The sequence below is a fragment of the Salmo salar genome, chromosome ssa15, assembly GCF_905237065.1.
Source record: "Salmo salar chromosome ssa15, Ssal_v3.1, whole genome shotgun sequence".
Classification (NCBI taxonomy): Eukaryota; Metazoa; Chordata; class Actinopteri; order Salmoniformes; family Salmonidae; genus Salmo; species Salmo salar.
In genome coordinates, this window is record NC_059456.1 from 4,578,387 (window position 1) to 4,597,499 (window position 19,113).

At 45.2% G+C, this 19,113-nt stretch overlaps 1 protein-coding gene across 4 annotated transcripts in view; it reads left to right on the plus strand.

The window, feature by feature from the left end:
- The window catches only part of LOC106570894 (extracellular matrix organizing protein FRAS1), a 364,444-nt gene that overhangs the window by 290,724 nt on the left and 54,607 nt on the right, over positions 1-19,113 (plus strand). For all 4 annotated transcript variants that reach the window (XM_045695383.1, XM_045695380.1, XM_045695381.1 and 1 more), the window contains 4 exons: positions 9,463-9,611; positions 11,476-11,638; positions 16,388-16,523; positions 17,534-17,730. In XM_045695383.1, coding sequence (XP_045551339.1) covers positions 9,463-9,611; positions 11,476-11,638; positions 16,388-16,523; positions 17,534-17,730 — 645 coding nt within the window. The remainder of the gene's footprint in view (positions 1-9,462; positions 9,612-11,475; positions 11,639-16,387; positions 16,524-17,533; positions 17,731-19,113) is intronic.

Consider the following 19,113-nt stretch of genomic DNA (forward strand, 5'->3'; position numbering starts at 1 on the left):
TTAGTACATACACCTGGGTTATACGGTTAGTACCCACACCTGGGTTATACGGTTAGTACCCACACCTGGGTTATACGGTTAGTACACACACCTGGGTTATACAGTTAGTACCCACACACCTGGGTTATACTGTTAGTACCCACACCTGGGTTAGTACACACACCTGGGTTATACGGTTAGTACACACACCTGGGTTATACGGGTTATACGGTTAGTACACACACCTGGGTTATACGGTTAGTACACACACCTGGGTTATACGGTTAGTACACATACCTGGGTTATACAGTTAGTACACACACCTGGGTTATACGGTTAGTACACACACCTGGGTTATACGGTTAGTACACACACCTGGGTTATACGGTTAGTACACACACCTGGGTTATACGGTTAGTACACACACCTGGGTTATATGGTTAGTACCCACACACCTGGGTTATACAGTTAGTACACACACCTGGGTTATAGGGTTAGTACTCACACCTGGGTTATACAGTTAGTACACACACCTGGTCTACAAGGTTAGTACACACACCTGGGTTATACGGTTAGTACACACACCTGGGTTATACGGTTAGTACCCACACCTGGGTTATACGGTTAGTACCCACACATGGGTTATACGGTTAGTACACACACCTGGGTTATACGGTTAGTACACACACCTGGGTTATACGGTTAGTACACACACCTGGGTTATACGGTTAGTACCCACACCTGGGTTATACAGTTAGTACCAACACATCTGGGTTATACGGTTAGTACACACACCTGGGTTATACGGTTAGTACCCACACCTGGGTTATACGGTTAGTACTCACACCTGGGTTATACGGTTAGTACCCACACACCTGGGTTATACGGTTAGTACCCACACCTGGGTTATACGGTTAGTACCCACACCTGGGTTATACGGTTAGTACACACACCTGGGTTATACGGTTAGTACACACACCTGGGTTATACGGTTAGTACACACACCTGGGTTATACGGTTAGTACACACACCTGGGTTATACGGTTAGTACCCACACCTGGGTTATACAGTTAGTACACACACCTGGTCTACAAGGTTAGTACACACACCTGGGTTATACGGTTAGTACACACACCTGGGTTATACGGTTAGTACCCACACCTGGGTTATACGGTTAGTACCCACACCTGGGTTATACGGTTAGTACACACACCTGGGTTATACGGTTAGTACACACACCTGGGTTATACGGTTAGTACACACACCTGGGTTATACGGTTAGTACCCACACCTGGGTTATACGGTTAGTACCCACACCTGGGTTATACAGTTAGTACCAACACATCTGGGTTATCCGGTTAGTACACACACCTGGGTTATACGGTTAGTACACACACCTGGGTTATACGGTTAGTACCCACACCAGGGTTATACGGTTAGTACCCACACCTGGGTTATACGGTTAGTACCCACACCTGGGTTAGACGGTTAGTACACACACCTGGGTTATACGGTTAGTACCCACACCTGGGTTATACGGTTAGTACCCACACCTGGGTTATACAGTTAGTACCAACACACCTGGGTTATACGGTTAGTACACACACCTGGGTTATACGGTTAGTACACACACCTGGGTTATACGTGTAGTAACCACACCTGTTTTATACGGTTAGTACACACACCTGGGTTATACGGTTAGTACCCACACCTGGGTTATACGGTTAGTACCCACACCTGGGTTATACGGTTAGTACCCACACCTGGGTTATATGGTTAGTACCCACACCTGGGTTATAGGGTTAGTACGCACACACCTGGGTTATACAGTTAGTACACACACCTGGGTTATACGGTTAGTACCCACACACCTGGGTTATACAGTTAGTACCCACACCTGGGTTATACGGTTAGTACACACACCTGGGTTAGTACACACACCTGGGTTATACGGTTAGTACACACACCTGGGTTATACGGGTTATACGGTTAGTACACACGGTTAGTTCAACCTTCCCAAGTTCTCTCACGTCACCCCGCTCCTCCGCTCTCTCCACTGGCTTCCAGTCGAAGCTCGCATCCGCTACAAGACCATGGTGCTTGCCTACGGAGCTGTGAGGGGAACGGCACCTCCGTACCTTCAGGCTCTGATCAGGCCCTACACCCAAACAAGGGCACTCCGTTCATCCACCTCTGGCCTGCTCGCCTCCCTACCTCTGAGGAAGCACAGTTCCCGCTCAGCCCAGTCAAAACTGTTCGCTGCTCTGGCACCCCAATGGTGGAACAAGCTCCCTCACGACGCCAGGACAGCGGAGTCAATCACCACCTTCCGGAGACACCTGAAACCCCACCTCTTCAAGGAATACCTGGGATAGGATAAAGTAATCCTTCTAACCCCCCCTTAAAAGATTTAGATGCACTATTGTAAAGTGGTTGTTCCACTGGATATTATAGGTGAATGCACCAATTTGTAAGTCGCTCTGGATAAGAGCGTCTGCTAAATGACTAAAATGTAAATGTAAATGTACACACACCTGGGTTATACGGTTAGTACACACACCTGGGTTATACGGTTAGTACACATACCTGGGTTATACAGTTAGTACACACACCTGGGTTATACGGTTAGTACACACACCTGGGTTATACGGTTAGTACACACACCTGGGTTATACGGTTAGTACACACACCTGGGTTATACGGTTAGTACACACACCTGGGTTATACGGTTAGTACCCACACACCTGGGTTATACAGTTAGTACACACACCTGGGTTATACGGTTAGTACCCACACCTGGGTTATACGGTTAGTACACACACCTGGGTTATAGGGTTAGTACCCACACCTGGGTTATACAGTTAGTACACACACCTGGTCTACAAGGTTAGTACACACACCTGGGTTATACGGTTAGTACACACACCTGGGTTATACGGTTAGTACCCACACCTGGGTTATACGGTTAGTACCCACACCTGGGTTATACGGTTAGTACACACACCTGGGTTATACGGTTAGTACACACACCTGGGTTATACGGTTAGTACACACACCTGGGTTATACGGTTAGTACCCACACCTGGGTTATACAGTTAGTACCAACACATCTGGGTTATACGGTTAGTACACACACCTGGGTTATACGGTTAGTACCCACACCTGGGTTATACGGTTAGTACTCACACCTGGGTTATACGGTTAGTACCCACACACCTGGGTTATACGGTTAGTACCCACACCTGGGTTATACGGTTAGTACCCACACCTGGGTTATACGGTTAGTACACACACCTGGGTTATACGGTTAGTACACACACCTGGGTTATACGGTTAGTACACACACCTGGGTTATACGGTTAGTACACACACCTGGGTTATACGGTTAGTACCCACACCTGGGTTATACAGTTAGTACACACACCTGGTCTACAAGGTTAGTACCCACACCTGGGTTATACGGTTAGTACCCACACCTGGGTTATAGGGTTAGTACACACACCTGGGTTATACGGTTAGTACACACACCTGGGTTATACGGTTAGTACACACACCTGGGTTATACGGTTAGTACCCACACCTGGGTTATACGGTTAGTACCCACACCTGGGTTATACAGTTAGTACCAACACATCTGGGTTATCCGGTTAGTACACACACCTGGGTTATACGGTTAGTACACACACCTGGGTTATACGGTTAGTACCCACACCAGGGTTATACGGTTAGTACCCACACCTGGGTTATACGGTTAGTACCCACACCTGGGTTAGACGGTTAGTACACACACCTGGGTTATACGGTTAGTACCCACACCTGGGTTATACGGTTAGTACCCACACCTGGGTTATACAGTTAGTACCAACACACCTGGGTTATACGGTTAGTACACACACCTGGGTTATACGGTTAGTACACACACCTGGGTTATACGGTTAGTACCCACACACCTGGGTTATACAGTTAGTACCCACACCTGGGTTATACGGTTAGTACACACACCTGGGTTATACGGTTAGTACACACACCTGGTCTACAAGGTTAGTACACACAAACCTGGGTTATACGGTTAGTACACACACCTGGGTTATACGGTTAGTACACACACCTGGGTTATACGGTTAGTACACACTCCTGGGTTATACGGTTAGTACCCACACCTGGGTTATACGGTTAGTACACACACCTGGGTTATACGGTTAGTACACACACCTGGGTTATACGGTTAGTACCCACACCTGGGTTATACGGTTAGTACCCACACCTGGGTTATACAGTTAGTACACACACCTGGTCTACAAGGTTAGTACACATACCTGGGTTATACGGTTAGTACCCACACCTGGGTTATACGGTTAGTACCCACACCTGGGTTATACGGTTAGTACCCACACCTGGGTTATTCGGTTAGTACACACACCTGGCTTATACGGTTAGTACACACACCTGGGTTATACGGTTAGTACACACACCTGGGTTATACGGTTAGTACCCACACCTGGGTTATACGGTTAGTACCCACACCTGGGTTATACAGTTACTACCAACACATCTGGGTTATACGGTTAGTACACACACCTGGGTTATACGGTTAGTACACACACCTGGGTTATACGGTTAGTACCCACACCTGGGTTATACGGTTAGTACCCACACCTGGGTTATACGGTTAGTACCCACACCTGGGTTATACGGTTAGTACCCACACCTGGGTTATACGGTTAGTACCCACACCTGGGTTATACAGTTAGTACCAACACACCTGGGTTATACGGTTAGTACACACACCTGGGTTATACGGTTAGTACACACACCTGGGTTATACGGTTAGTACACACACCTGGGTTATACGGTTAGTACCCACACCTGGGTTATACGGTTAGTACCCACACCTGGGTTATACGGTTAGTACACACACCTGGGTTTTACGGTTAGTACCCACACCTGGGTTATACGGTTAGTACACACACCTGGGTTATACGGTTAGTACACATACCTGGGTTATACAGTTAGTACACACACCTGGGTTATACGGTTACTACACACACCTGGGTATACGGTTAGTACACACACCTGGGTTATACGGTTAGTACACACACCTGGGTTATACGGTTAGTACCCACACACCTGGGTTATACAGTTAGTACACACACCTGGGTTATACGGTTAGTACCCACACCTGGGTTATACAGTTAGTACCAACACATCTGGGTTATACGGTTAGTACACACACCTGGTTTATACTGTTAGTACACACACCTGGGTTATACGGTTAGTACCCACACCTGGGTTATACGGTTAGTACCCACACCTGGGTTATACGGTTAGTACCCACACCTGGGTTAGACGGTTAGTACACACACCTGGGTTATACGGTTAGTACCCACACCTGGGTTATACGGTTAGTACCCACACCTGGGTTATACAGTTAGTACCAACACACCTGGGTTATACGGTTAGTACACACACCTGGGTTATACGGTTAGTACCCACACCTGGGTTATACGGTTAGTACACACACCTGGGTTATACGGTTAGTACCCACACCTGGGTTATACGGTTAGTACCCACACCTGGGTTATACGGTTAGTACACACACCTGGGTTATACGGTTAGTACCCACACCTGGGTTATACGGTTAGTACACACACCTGGGTTATACGGTTAGTACACACACCTGGGTTATACAGTTAGTACACACACCTGGGTTATACGGTTAGTACCCACACCTGGGTTATACGGTTAGTACACACACCTGGGTTATACGGTTAGTACACACACCTGGGTTATACGTCTAGTACCCACACCTGGGTTATACGGTTAGTACACACACCTGGGTTATACGGTTAGTACCCACACCTGGGTTATACGGTTAGTACCCACACCTGGGTTATACGGTTAGTACCCACACCTGGGTTATATGGTTAGTACACACACCTGGGTTATACGGTTAGTACGCACACACCTGGGTTATACAGTTAGTACACACACCTGGGTTATACGGTTAGTACCCACACACCTGGGTTATACAGTTAGTACCCACACCTGGGTTATGCGGTTAGTACACACACCTGGGTTATACAGTTAGTACACACACCTGGTCTACACGGTTAGTACCCACACCTGGGTTATACGGTTAGTACCCACACACCTGGGTTATACTGTTAGTACCCACACCTGGGTTATACGGTTAGTACACACACCTGGGTTATACGGTTAGTACCCACACCTGGGTTATACAGTTAGTACCAACACATCTGGGTTATACGGTTAGTACACACACCTGGGTTATACGGTTAGTACACACACCTGGGTTATACGGTTAGTACCCACACCTGGGTTATACGGTTAGTACCCACACCTGGGTTATACGGTTAGTACCCACACCTGGGTTAGACGGTTAGTACACACACCTGGGTTATACGGTTAGTACCCACACCTGGGTTATACGGTTAGTACCCACACCTGGGTTATACAGTTAGTACCAACACACCTGGGTTATACGGTTAGTACACACACCTGGGTTATACGGTTAGTACCCACACCTGTGTTATACGGTTAGTACACACACCTGGGTTATACGGTTAGTACCCACACCTGGGTTATACGGTTAGTACCCACACCTGGGTTATACGGTTAGTACACACACCTGGGTTATACGGTTAGTAACCACACCTGGGTTATACGGTTAGTACACACACCTGGGTTATACGGTTAGTACACACACCTGGGTTATACAGTTAGTACACACACCTGGGTTATACGTTTAGTACCCACACCTGGGTTATACGGTTAATACACACACCTGGGTTATACGGTTAGTACACACACCTGGGTTATACGTCTAGTACCCACACCTGGGTTATACGGTTAGTACACACACCTGGGTTATACGGTTAGTACCCACACCTGGGTTATACGGTTAGTACCCACACCTGGGTTATACGGTTAGTACCCACACCTGGGTTATATGGTTAGTACACACACCTGGGTTATACGGTTAGTACGCACACACCTGGGTTATACAGTTAGTACACACACCTGGGTTATACGGTTAGTACCCACACACCTGGGTTATACAGTTAGTACCCACACCTGGGTTATGCGGTTAGTACACACACCTGGGTTATACAGTTAGTACACACACCTGGTCTACACGGTTAGTACCCACACCTGGGTTATACGGTTAGTACCCACACACCTGGGTTATACGGTTAGTACCCACACCTGGGTTATACGGTTAGTACACACACCTGGGTTATACGGTTAGTACCCACACCTGGGTTATATGGCTAGTACCCACACCTGGGTTATACGGTTAGTACACACACCTGGGTTATACGGTTAGTACCCACACCTGGGTTATACGGTTAGTACACACACCTGGTTATACGGTTAGTACACACACCTGGGTTATACGGTTAGTACACACACCTGGGTTATACGGTTAGTACACACACCTGGGTTATACTGTTAGTACCCACACCTGGGTTATACGGTTAGTACCCACACCTGGGTTATACGGTTAGAACACACACCTGGGTTATACGGTTAGTACACACACCTGGGTTATACGGTTAGTACACACACCTGGGTTATACGGTTAGTACCCACACCTGGGTTATACGGTTAGTACCCACACCTGGGTTATACGGTTAGTACCCACACCTGGGTTATACGGTTAGTACTCACACCTGGGTTATACGGTTAGTACCCACACCTGGGTTATACGGTTAGTACCCACACCTGGGTTATACGGTTAGTACACACACCTGGGTTATACGGTTAGTACACACACCTGGGTTATACGGTTAGTACACACACCTGGGTTATACGGTTAGTACCCACACCTGGGTTATACGGTTAGTACACACACCTGGGTTATACGGTTAGTACACACACCTGGGTTATACGGTTAGTACACACACCTGGGTTATACGGTTAGTACCCACACCTGGGTTATACGGTTAGTACCCACACCTGGGTTATACGGTTAGTACACACACCTGGGTTATACGGTTAGTACACACACCTGGGTTATACGGTTAGTACACACACCTGGGTTATACGGTTAGTACCCACACCTGGGTTATACGGTTAGTACCCACACCTGGGTTATACAGTTAGTACCCACACCTGGGTTATACAGTTAGTACCCACACCTGGGTTATACGGTTAGTACACACACCTGGGTTATAGGGTTAGTACCCACACCTGGGTTATACAGTTAGTACACACACCTGGTCTACAAGGTTAGTACACACACCTGGGTTATACGGTTAGTACACACACCTGGGTTATACGGTTAGTACCCACACCTGGGTTATACAGTTAGTACCCACACCTGGGTTATACGGTTAGTACACACACCTGGGTTATACGGTTAGTACACACACCTGGGTTATACGGTTAGTACACACACCTGGGTTATACGGTTAGTACACACACCTGGGTTATACGGTTAGTACCCACACCTGGGTTATACGGTTAGTACCCACACCTGGGTTATACAGTTAGTACCAACACATCTGGGTTATACGGTTAGTACACACACCTGGGTTATACGGTTAGTACACACACCTGGGTTATACGGTTAGTACTCACACCTGGGTTATACGGTTAGTACCCACACCTGGGTTATACGGTTAGTACCCACACCTGGGTTATACGGTTAGTACCCACACACCTGGGTTATACGGTTAGTACACACACCTGGGTTATACGGTTAGTACACACACCTGGGTTATACGGTTAGTACACACACCTGGGTTATACGGTTAGTACACACACCTGGGTTATACGGTTAGTACACACACACCTGAGTGTGTGTGGACTGAAGCTCAGAGTTATATGTGTGTGTGTGTGTGTGACACACACAGGACAGACACACACACACACACAATGTGTATCCATACCTGGACCACCTTTAAATGGTACTTCTGGTTTGTGTTCATGTTCAGCCTCATCATAATATGATGTCATGAGATTTTAATGTGGTTCAGCTCCTTCCATTATGGTCCTGACTTATTGAACCCTCTTTATTCTAGTGGCTCTGGTTGCTGTGTTTAAGTGCTGTAGATACTGTATGTTCAACCACAGCTTCACATAATAATCAGCATACATTTTATTATATTATATGTTTCATAATTATAATGTACACTACCGGTCCAAAGTTTTACAACACCTACTCATTCCAAGTTTTTTTTCTTTTGTTTTGTTGTTGACTATTTTCTACATTGTAGAATAATAGTGAAGACATCAACACTATGAAATAACACAGATGGAATCATGTAGTTACCAAAATAGATCAAAATATATTTGAGATTTGAGATTCTTCAAATAGCCACACTTTGCCTTGATGACAGCCTTGTTCTACAATGTAGGAAATAGTAAAAAAAAATATAAGAAAAACCCTTGAATGAGCAGGTGTTCTAAAACTTTTGACCGGTACTGTATCATGAAATATGTGATCATATTTTGCAGAGCGACACCTCTCCAGATGAGATGATACGTATTCAGCTGGTGTCTGTTCCTATGTACGGCATCCTGACCAGGACAGGGTCAGACTCAGACCAGGAGATGACAGAGTATTCCTCTTTCACCATGGACGACATCAACAAACACAGGATCAGGTAGAGCCATAAAACACATATAGACAGACAGAGCAAGTACGTATTATGACATTTGAAACGTCTCTATTCCTCATCTTTACTGTACTTTTTTTTTTTTTTTTACGGTATTATTTCACTTTTGTTTATTATCTGTTTCACTTGCTTTGGCAATGTTTCCCATGCCAATAAAGCCCTTTGACTTTAGTTGAATTGAGAGCGAGAGAGAGAGAGAGAGAGAGAGAGAGAGAGAGAGAGAGACAGATAGAGAGAGAGAGAGAGAGAGAGAGAGAGAGAGAGAGACAGAGAGAGAGAGAGACAGATAGAGAGAGAGAGGCAGAGAGAGAGAGTGATATCTAGAGAGAGGGAGATAGAGAGAGAGAGAGAGAGAGAGAGAGAGAGAGAGAGAGAGAGTGGCATATATATATATATATATTTAATATATATATTTAATATATATATATATATATATTGAGAGACAGAGAGAGAGAGAGAGAGAGAATGACAGAGTACTCCTCTTTCACAATGGAGAAAGTAATCTAAAGTAGATTCCTCTCCTTGTTTGCTTCTACTTTATCTATACTGATCTGTATCTGATCTGTATCTGTACTGATCTGTATCTGATCTGTATCTGTACTGATCTGTAAAGAACTGGACAGGTTGAAAGTCAATTCTGTTGTACACTTCACATTCTGGTATCCATTCCTGCTAGCTCCTTTGTTATTATTGAAGTAATTATTAACACGATTTGTTCTGCCGTGTAGATATTTATTTCAAATTAATTTTGATTTTATCGGTCCAGGTTATTTAATTGAGAGCAATTCTCATTTAGGCTTAAAGTAACGACTTAGCCGAAAGGTTTCTGTAAAAGTAATGGCTTCTTTCTCCTGTCACTTCTTAGACTGTAACTACTATACAAATAGTAATCTTCTCCCTGTGAGGCTTTGTGAAATCCTCGCTACAAATTAGAAACGGTAGAAAAGATTTTAGAGTGTTTTAGCGACGATATGGGAAAAGCACGAACAGCTTAGCTCAATTAGCATGCCTAATTAGCGAACGTTAAATACCAACCACCTGCAAGACACACACACACACACACACAATGAAAATCCAGACATCAAAATATAAACAAAAATTAGGCCTTGGGACTTCATCCCCATAATGTACCTCTGATTAGCTTTGGTGCTAATTAGCGCGCTAGGCTAATATTATAGGAAACATCTCTGGGGCTGTGGGTTTAAATCACTTATATTAGTTAAACTTAGCAGACTGCCTTTCTGTGTTAATGAGAATTAGCAAAATATTATATTTTATTCAGGTACTTTTCACTAGTTTTTAAAGGGCTTTATATACACCATTAGTCTTTATATCGGTGTTGCACTGTGAGAGTTAGAGGATGTTAGATGTGTTCAGTTTCGTTCTCCAGATATAGAGATATAGATCAGATATAGATTAGATATAGATCAGATATAGATCAGATATAGATCAGATATAGATCAGCATATATAAAGCATTTTATGAGTGTGAGGAGAATCTCGTCTCTTCCACCACTAATCTGTAGCCCATCGTTCATGAAAGGGATGTAGGCTATAAAGTCTAATTAGATTCTTTGGTAACACTTTTCTTATTAGCAATAGGTAGCTATAATGATTTATGACTTGTTATAAGCATGTATTAGCCCTTCTAATGTGTTACAGTAAACTTTGTAGTATGTTATGTCTTTCTATACGGCACATCCTTGTTGTTGTTGCTAATAGTAAACAATGGATTGTTTTCCGACGATGTTATGTGCTGGTTTTGGGTCAAATTTGTATTGTTTTGTTTTCTATCAAGACTATGTTTTGGGATGAACTTTACTAAAGCTCACATTTCCTTCCTGCCATACAAGCTACATCACTTCCTTTGAGATTGGAAATCAGCCGGTGACGGACATCTTCCATTTCATTGTTTACGACGGTGAGAACAATCGCCTTGACAACCAGATGTGTACCATCACCATCACCTCCATGAAGAGACAGCCTCCAGTGGTCACTGTCCGCAGTGGCATCAAGGTACACACACGCTCGCACACACACCAACACACAAACACACACACACTACTCAGCTTGTTTGGACAGTTGCTAGGGAACAGAACAAAGAGAGACTGTTTGCAACATATGAAGCAACACAGCTGATGCAACGCTCAGTGGACCTGTGTGTGTGTGTGTGTGTGTGTGTGTGTGTGTGTGTGTGTGTGTGTGTGTGTGTGTGTGTGTTCTAATGCAAGCGCCAGCACCGCTGCCTGATGGTCACTGTGGTGTGAAGGAGTCAGGGTCGATCAATGTAACATAAATGACCTGATGGTCACTGTGGTGTGAAGGAGTCAGGGTCGATCAATGTAACATAAATGACCTGATGGTCACTGTGGTGTGAAGGAGTCAGGGTCGATCAATGTAACATAAATGACCTGATGGTCACTGTGGTGTGAAGGAGTCAGGGTCGATCAATGTAACATAAATGACCTGATGGTCACTGTGGTGTGAAGGAGTCAGGGTCGATCAATGTAACATAAATGACCTGATGGTCACTGTGGTGTGAAGGAGTCAGGGTCGATCAATGTAACATAAATGACCTGATGGTCACTGTGGTGTGAAGGAGTCAGGGTCGATCAATGTAACATAAATGACCTGATGGTCACTGTGGTGTGAAGGAGTCAGGGTCGATCAATGTAACTTAAATGACCTGATGGTCACTGTGGTGTGAAGGAGTCAGGGTCGATCAATGTAACATAAATGACCTGATGGTCACTGTGGTGTGAAGGAGTCAGGGTCGATCAATGTAACATAAATGACCTGATGGTCACTGTGGTGTGAAGGAGTCAGGGTCGATCAATGTAACATAAATGACCTGATGGTCACTGTGGTGTGAAGGAGTCAGGGTCGATCAATGTAACATAAATGAGTAGAACAGAAAAAAAAACTCTGACATTGGCAGTTGATATTGGAATGGAGGGTGTCTGTTCTAGTCCCTCTAATTCTATGTCTGTTCTAGTCACTGTAATTCTATGTCTGTTCTAGTCATTGTAATTCTATGTCTGTTCTAGTCACTGTAATTCTATGGAACGTGGTCTATATTATACATTATAAAACTGGGTGGTACGAGCCCTGAATTCTGATTGGCTGAAAGCCATGGTATATGAGACCGTATACCAGGGTTATGACAAAACATTTGTTTTTACTGCTCTAATTACATTGGTAACCTGTTTATAATAGCAATAAGGCACCTCGGCGGGTTTGTGGTATATGGCCAATATACCACGGCTAAGGGCTGTACCCAGGTACTCCGCGTTGCGTTGTGCATAAGAACAGCCCTTAGCTGTGATATATTGTCCAAATACCACACCCCCTCGGGCCTTATTATTATCATTTTTATTTTTATGTAACCTTTATTTAACTAGGCAAGGCAGTTAAGGACAAATTCTTATTTACAATGAAGGCCTACCCCGGCCAAACCTGGACGATGCTGGGCCAATTGTGCGCCGCCCTATGGGACTCCCAATCACGACCGGTTGTGATACAGCCTGGAATCGAACCAGGGTCTGTAGTGACGCCTCTAGCACTGAGATGCAGTGCCTTAGACCGATGCGCATAAGCAATCCCTCAATAACATGGACTGGCAGGCCATGCTGTTGTTCATGATATCATTGAAATAGTCCTGGGGTGGACGTTGCACTTAGTGTGTCACGGCTTTCTTCGTCGGAGGACGATATAGTGAAATCGTCGTCTGAAAAGGTGGACCAATATGCAGCAGAGTTGGTGTTCATTTTCTAAATTTATTAAAGAACGTTGAACACGAAAGACAAGAAAACAATAAGCACGACCAATAACAGTTTTGCAGGCTCACAAAAACACGCAATGCAAAAACAATCTCCCACAAATACAAGACAAACACACCCAACTAATATAGGACTTCCAATCAAAGGCAACACCAAACAGCTGCCTTCAATTGGAAGTCCACCCCAATTAACTCAACATAGAAACACACTCACTAGACTACACATAGAAATACACTCACTAGACTACACATAGAAATACATAAACATAGACCATAACTCAAAACCCGGAAATAATAAATCAAACACCCTCCTAACTAACACACCACCCTGAACCACATAAAACAAATACCCTCTGCCACGTCCTGACCAAACTAAAATAACAATTAACCCTTATACTGGCCAGGACGTGACAGTACCCCCCCCCTTAAAGGTGCTAACCCTGGAAGCACCTTAAACATTCTTTTTTTTTAAATAAACCCACAACCCCAAACAACAAAACAAAATTTCCCCTCTACTAAATGGGAGGGAAGGGAGGGTGGCTGCCGTCAACGACGGCACTGTGCTACACCCCCCCTCCCCAACCCACCTATATCAGGAGGTGGCTCCGGTTCTGGCCGTTCCAGGCAGTCGGGCCACTCTGGCAGCTCAGGGCAGTCTGGCCAGTCTGGCAGCTCGGGGCAGTCTGGCAGCTCGGGGCAGTCTGACCAGTCTAGCAGCTCGGGACAGTCTGGCAGCTCGGGACAGTCTGGGCAGTCTGGCGGCTCGGGACAGTCTGGGCAGTCTGGCGGCTCGGGACAGTCTGGGCTGTCTGGCGGCTCGGGACAGTCTGGGCAGTCTGGCGGCTCGGGACAGTCTGGGCAGTCTGGAGTCTGGCGGCTCGGGACAGTCTGGGCTGTCTGGCGGCTCGGGACAGTCTGGGCTGTCTGGCGGCTCGGGACAGTCTGGGCAGTCTGGCGGCTCGGGACAGTCTGGGCAGTCTGGCGGCTCGGGGCAGTCTGGCCACTCCGGCAGCTCGGGGCAGTCTGGCCACTCCGGCAGCTCGGGGCAGTCTGGCCACTCCGGCAGCTCGGGGCAGTCTGGCCACTCTGGCATCTCCTGACTAGTGGGTGGCTCTGGCGACTCCTCACTGACGGGCGGCTCTGGCGACTGTTGACTGGCGGGCGGCACTGGCGACTGTTGACTGGCGGGCAGCTCTGGTGACTGTTGACTGGCGGGCAGCTCTGGTGACTGTTGACTGGCGGGCAGCTCTGGTGACTGTTGACTGGCGGGCAGCTCTGGTGACTGTTGACTGGCGGGCAGCTCTGGTGACTGTTGACTGGGTTTACGCACTTGAAGCCTGGTGCGTGGTGCTGGTACTGGGCGTACCAGATTGGGAACACGCACCTCCAGGCTAGTGCGGGGAGCGGGAACAGGACGAGTCGGACTGGGTTGACGCACTTCCGGGTCCGCACGAGAGACAGGAGCTGGAAACCCAGGGCTATGGAGGCGCACAGTCGGTCTTGATCTTACCTCCTGCACAACCCGTCTTGACTGGATGGAACTAGTAGCCCTGTACGAGCGGGGTGCTTGTACAGGGCAGACTGGGCTGTGCAGGGGCCTGATGGTAGCCGTGCGTAGAGCGGGAGTTGGGTAGCCTGGTCCTCGGAGGCGTACCGGCGACCAGATGCGCTGCACAGGCATCCTCCTACCAGGCTGGATGCCCGCTCTAGCACGGCACCTGCGAGGGGCTGGAATAACGCGCACCGGACTGTGCGTGCGTATGGGTGAGATAGTGCGCTCCTCAGCGAAACATGGCGCTCTCCACCTCATACGCTCCTCCATATAACCACGGGTAGCTGGCTTCCGGCTCTTCCTATGCCTAGCCAAACTACCCGTGTGCCCCCCCCAAAAAAATTATTGGGGGTGCCTCTCGTGCTTCAACGCCAGTCTTGATCCTCGGAAACGTTCCCGGTCCTTACCAGCCATACTCCATGGGCCTTCTCCGGCCATAACCTGCTCCCATGTCCATCTCTCCACATAGTCCAACTCATAATCCCACTGCTCCTTCCTCTGCTGCTTGGTCCTGGTTAGGTGGGAGATTCTGTCACGGCTTTCTTCGTCGGAGGACGATATAGCAAAATCGTCGTCTGAAAAGGTGGACCAATATGCAGCAGAGTTGGTGTTCATTTTCTAAATTTATTAAAGAACGTTGAACACGAAAAACAAGAAAACAATAAGCACGACCAATAACAGTTTTGCAGGCTCACAAAAACACGCAATGCAAAAACAATCTCCCACAAATACAAGACAAACACACCCAACTAATATAGGACTTCCAATCAAAGGCAACACCAAACAGCTGCCTTCAATTGGAAGTCCACCCCAATTAACTCAACATAGAAACACACTTACTAGACTACACATAGAAATACATAAACATAGACCATAACTCAAAACCCGGAAATAATAAATCAAACACCCTCCTAACTAACACACCACCCTGAACCACATAAAACAAATACCCTCTGCCACGTCCTGACCAAACTACAATAACAATTAACCCTTATACTGGCCAGGACGTGACATAGTGACTGATCTAAGATCAGAGTTACCTTCCATAATCCTAACTGTAAAGGTCTTAGTGACTGATCTATGATCAGAGTTACCTTCCATGATCCTAACTGTAAAGGTCTTAGTGACTGATCTAAGATCAGAGTTACCTTCCATAATCCTAACTGTAAAGGTCTTAGTGACTGATCTATGATCAGAGTTACCTTCCACAATCCTAACTGTAAAGGTCTTAGTGACTGATCTATGATCAGAGTTACCTTCCACAATCCTAACTGTAAAGATTAGAGCTGATTAGAATTGAAGATTAGAACAATCCTAACTGTAAAGATCAGTAGCTATCTAGGGGTAATTTCATCATAGTTGTCCTGGAAGTGTTCTCCAATGCTGGATCTGCATACTGAGATCTTCTGCAACTTTCAATTTTATGTATATCTAGGTCCAGGAAGGAGGAAGAGTCCAGCTGTCAACCAATCACATCATTGTATCAGATCTGGACACACCCAGGAAGGACCTGCTGGTGTGGATGATCAGCGCGCCCAAATATGGCTTCATAGAGAACACGAGACGAAGAGGTGGGTGTGTGTGTGTGTGTGTGTGTGTGTGTGTGTGTGTGTGTGTGTGTGTGTGTGTGTGTGTGTGTGTGTGTGTGTGTGTGTGTGTGTACACTCTGCATATCAGTAATATACAACATAGTGTAACATCTTGACAGCAGACCTCCCTAGTGAATATATTTACCATCTGGTTCTTCAGTGGTCTGGTCTGTTGATAGACAGTACCATGTCTCTTTCAAAGAGGACACTCATCTCCAATATACAGCCTGAGAGAGAGAGAGAGAGAGAGAGAGAGAGAGAGAGAGAGAGAATCTGCACATCATTATAACACCGTATATAGACATAATATGACTTTTGGAACATTTGTGAGTGTAATATTTACTGTTCATTTTTATTTATTTATTTTCACTTTTGTTTATTAACTATTACTAGCTTTGGCAATGTAAACATATGTTTCCCATGCCAATAAAGCCCTTAAATTTAATTGAATTGAGAGCAAGAGAGAGAGAGAGAGAATGAGAGAGAGAATGAGAGCGAGAGTGAATGAGGGAGAATGAGAGAGAGAATGAGAGAGAGAGAGAATGAGAGAGAGAATAAGAGCGAGAGAGAGAGCAAGAGAGTGAGAGCAAGAGAGCGAGAGAGAGAGAGAGAGAGAACAAGTCAGAGACAGATGAATACAATGTAATAAGCCTATATTTCCCATAAGGGGCAGTTGTCCTGGGCAGAGCAGTGTGAATATAAGCAGAGGTAATAGAGTACATACAGACATATGAAACAACACTGAGGACAGTGGAAGGAGGCCTGCAGAAAAGTCTTTATACTGCAAAGTAAACCCTGTTTTTCATCCACGATGTGAGATTAGCCTGAAGAACTGGTCTTCAGTTACGTTGTCTCCTTCTGAGAATTCACCTGTTGAAATAGAAATTGATATCTATTAGCATGGAGTATTTCTACATCAGTCTTGGATGTTTCTGATCTAACCCTGAAGTGAGATCTCACTTCCCATTCTGGTTTCGTCCTCTGTCTCCCAGTGGGCTCGTTGGGCGGTTCAAATACCCGCATCATCAGTCCAGAGGTTCCCTTCTCCATGGACGACCTGACCACTGACCACATCTTCTACGTTCAGAACGTCCAGAACACTCACCACCACTACCAGGACACGTTCTCCTTCTACATCAGTGATGGGTCCAGCCAGACAGAGGCCTTCAATGTCAACATAGATATACTGGTAGATAATACTACTACTACTACTACTACTACTACATCAGTGATGGGTCCAGCCAGACATTCAATGTCAACATAGATATACTGGTAGATAATACTACTACTACTACTACTACATCAGTGATGGGTCCAGCCAGACATTCAATGTCAACATAGATATACTGGTAGACATAATTATTAAAGCTACAATCCTTAAGACGTACAGCAGACCTGTCATTTTGTTTGATACATTGAGATTCATAAATAGATCTATGAATGCTGTCGTGCCTTTGGCATCATTAAAACTGAAGACATATTTATTAAATAACTCTCTGTAATTATTATTACGCGATTGAACTGATTAATCATGTAACTGTAATTAACTAGGAAGTCGGGGCACCAAGGAAAATATTCAGATTACAAAGTTATAATTTTCCTAATATAACTTTCTGATATTTTAATATCTGATGTCATGGCTGTCGAAGGATCGGACCAAAGTGCAGCGTGGTTGTAGTTCCACATTTTATTAAATCCGTGAAACTTTGCAAAACATAAATAACTGAATTTACAAAACAACAAACCGTGATGCAGAGAGAAACAAACACTACTCAAAAGATAATCACCCACAAAACCCAGGAAGAAAAACCCTTACTTAAATATGATCTCCAATCAGAGGTAATGAGGACCAGCTGCCTCCAATTGGAGATCAACACAAAAACCAACAACATAGAAATAGAAAAACTAGAACTTAAACATAGAAATAGAAAACATAGAAAAACACAAAACACCCCCTGTCACGCCCTGACCTACTCTACCATAGAAAATCACATCTTACTATGGTCAGGACGTGACATCTGATTAATTAGTCTTTGAATTAATGAATTATTATTTACCTCACGTTAGTCTCATTCCAAATGTTGTAAATTGTTGGTTATCTGCACGAACCCAGTCTTCACTATGAGTCATCCATACATCAATTGTCTTAAAATGTCTTTATTTACTAACTAGGTAATTCACAGAAATGCATAACAAACAGTAGATATGTTTACAAGGAAATGATAGGAGAATGTTAGGAGAAGGCTAAACCGGCATGGCGGCTTGTTAGACAAAAGGGGAGTGGGGGTCAGCTGAGAAGGCACTACAGAGTTGAATATTATAACAATTGTAATGCTAAACCTTTGCACATGAACGCACACTCATTCGGGAACAATTGCAATCAATATATATATTTACGCTCAGTGTGTCGTCGTGATCTTTGTTGAAAAGTTTGTTTCTGTTGGAGAGTTTGTCCGCTCTCTCGCTCTCTCTGTCATGGTTAGAATGGATAGTTCAGAGTAACATTCATTCATGTCGTTATAGAATAGCTGTTTCGGCGGTTGTCGGTCTTCGCGTTCAATGATACCGAATT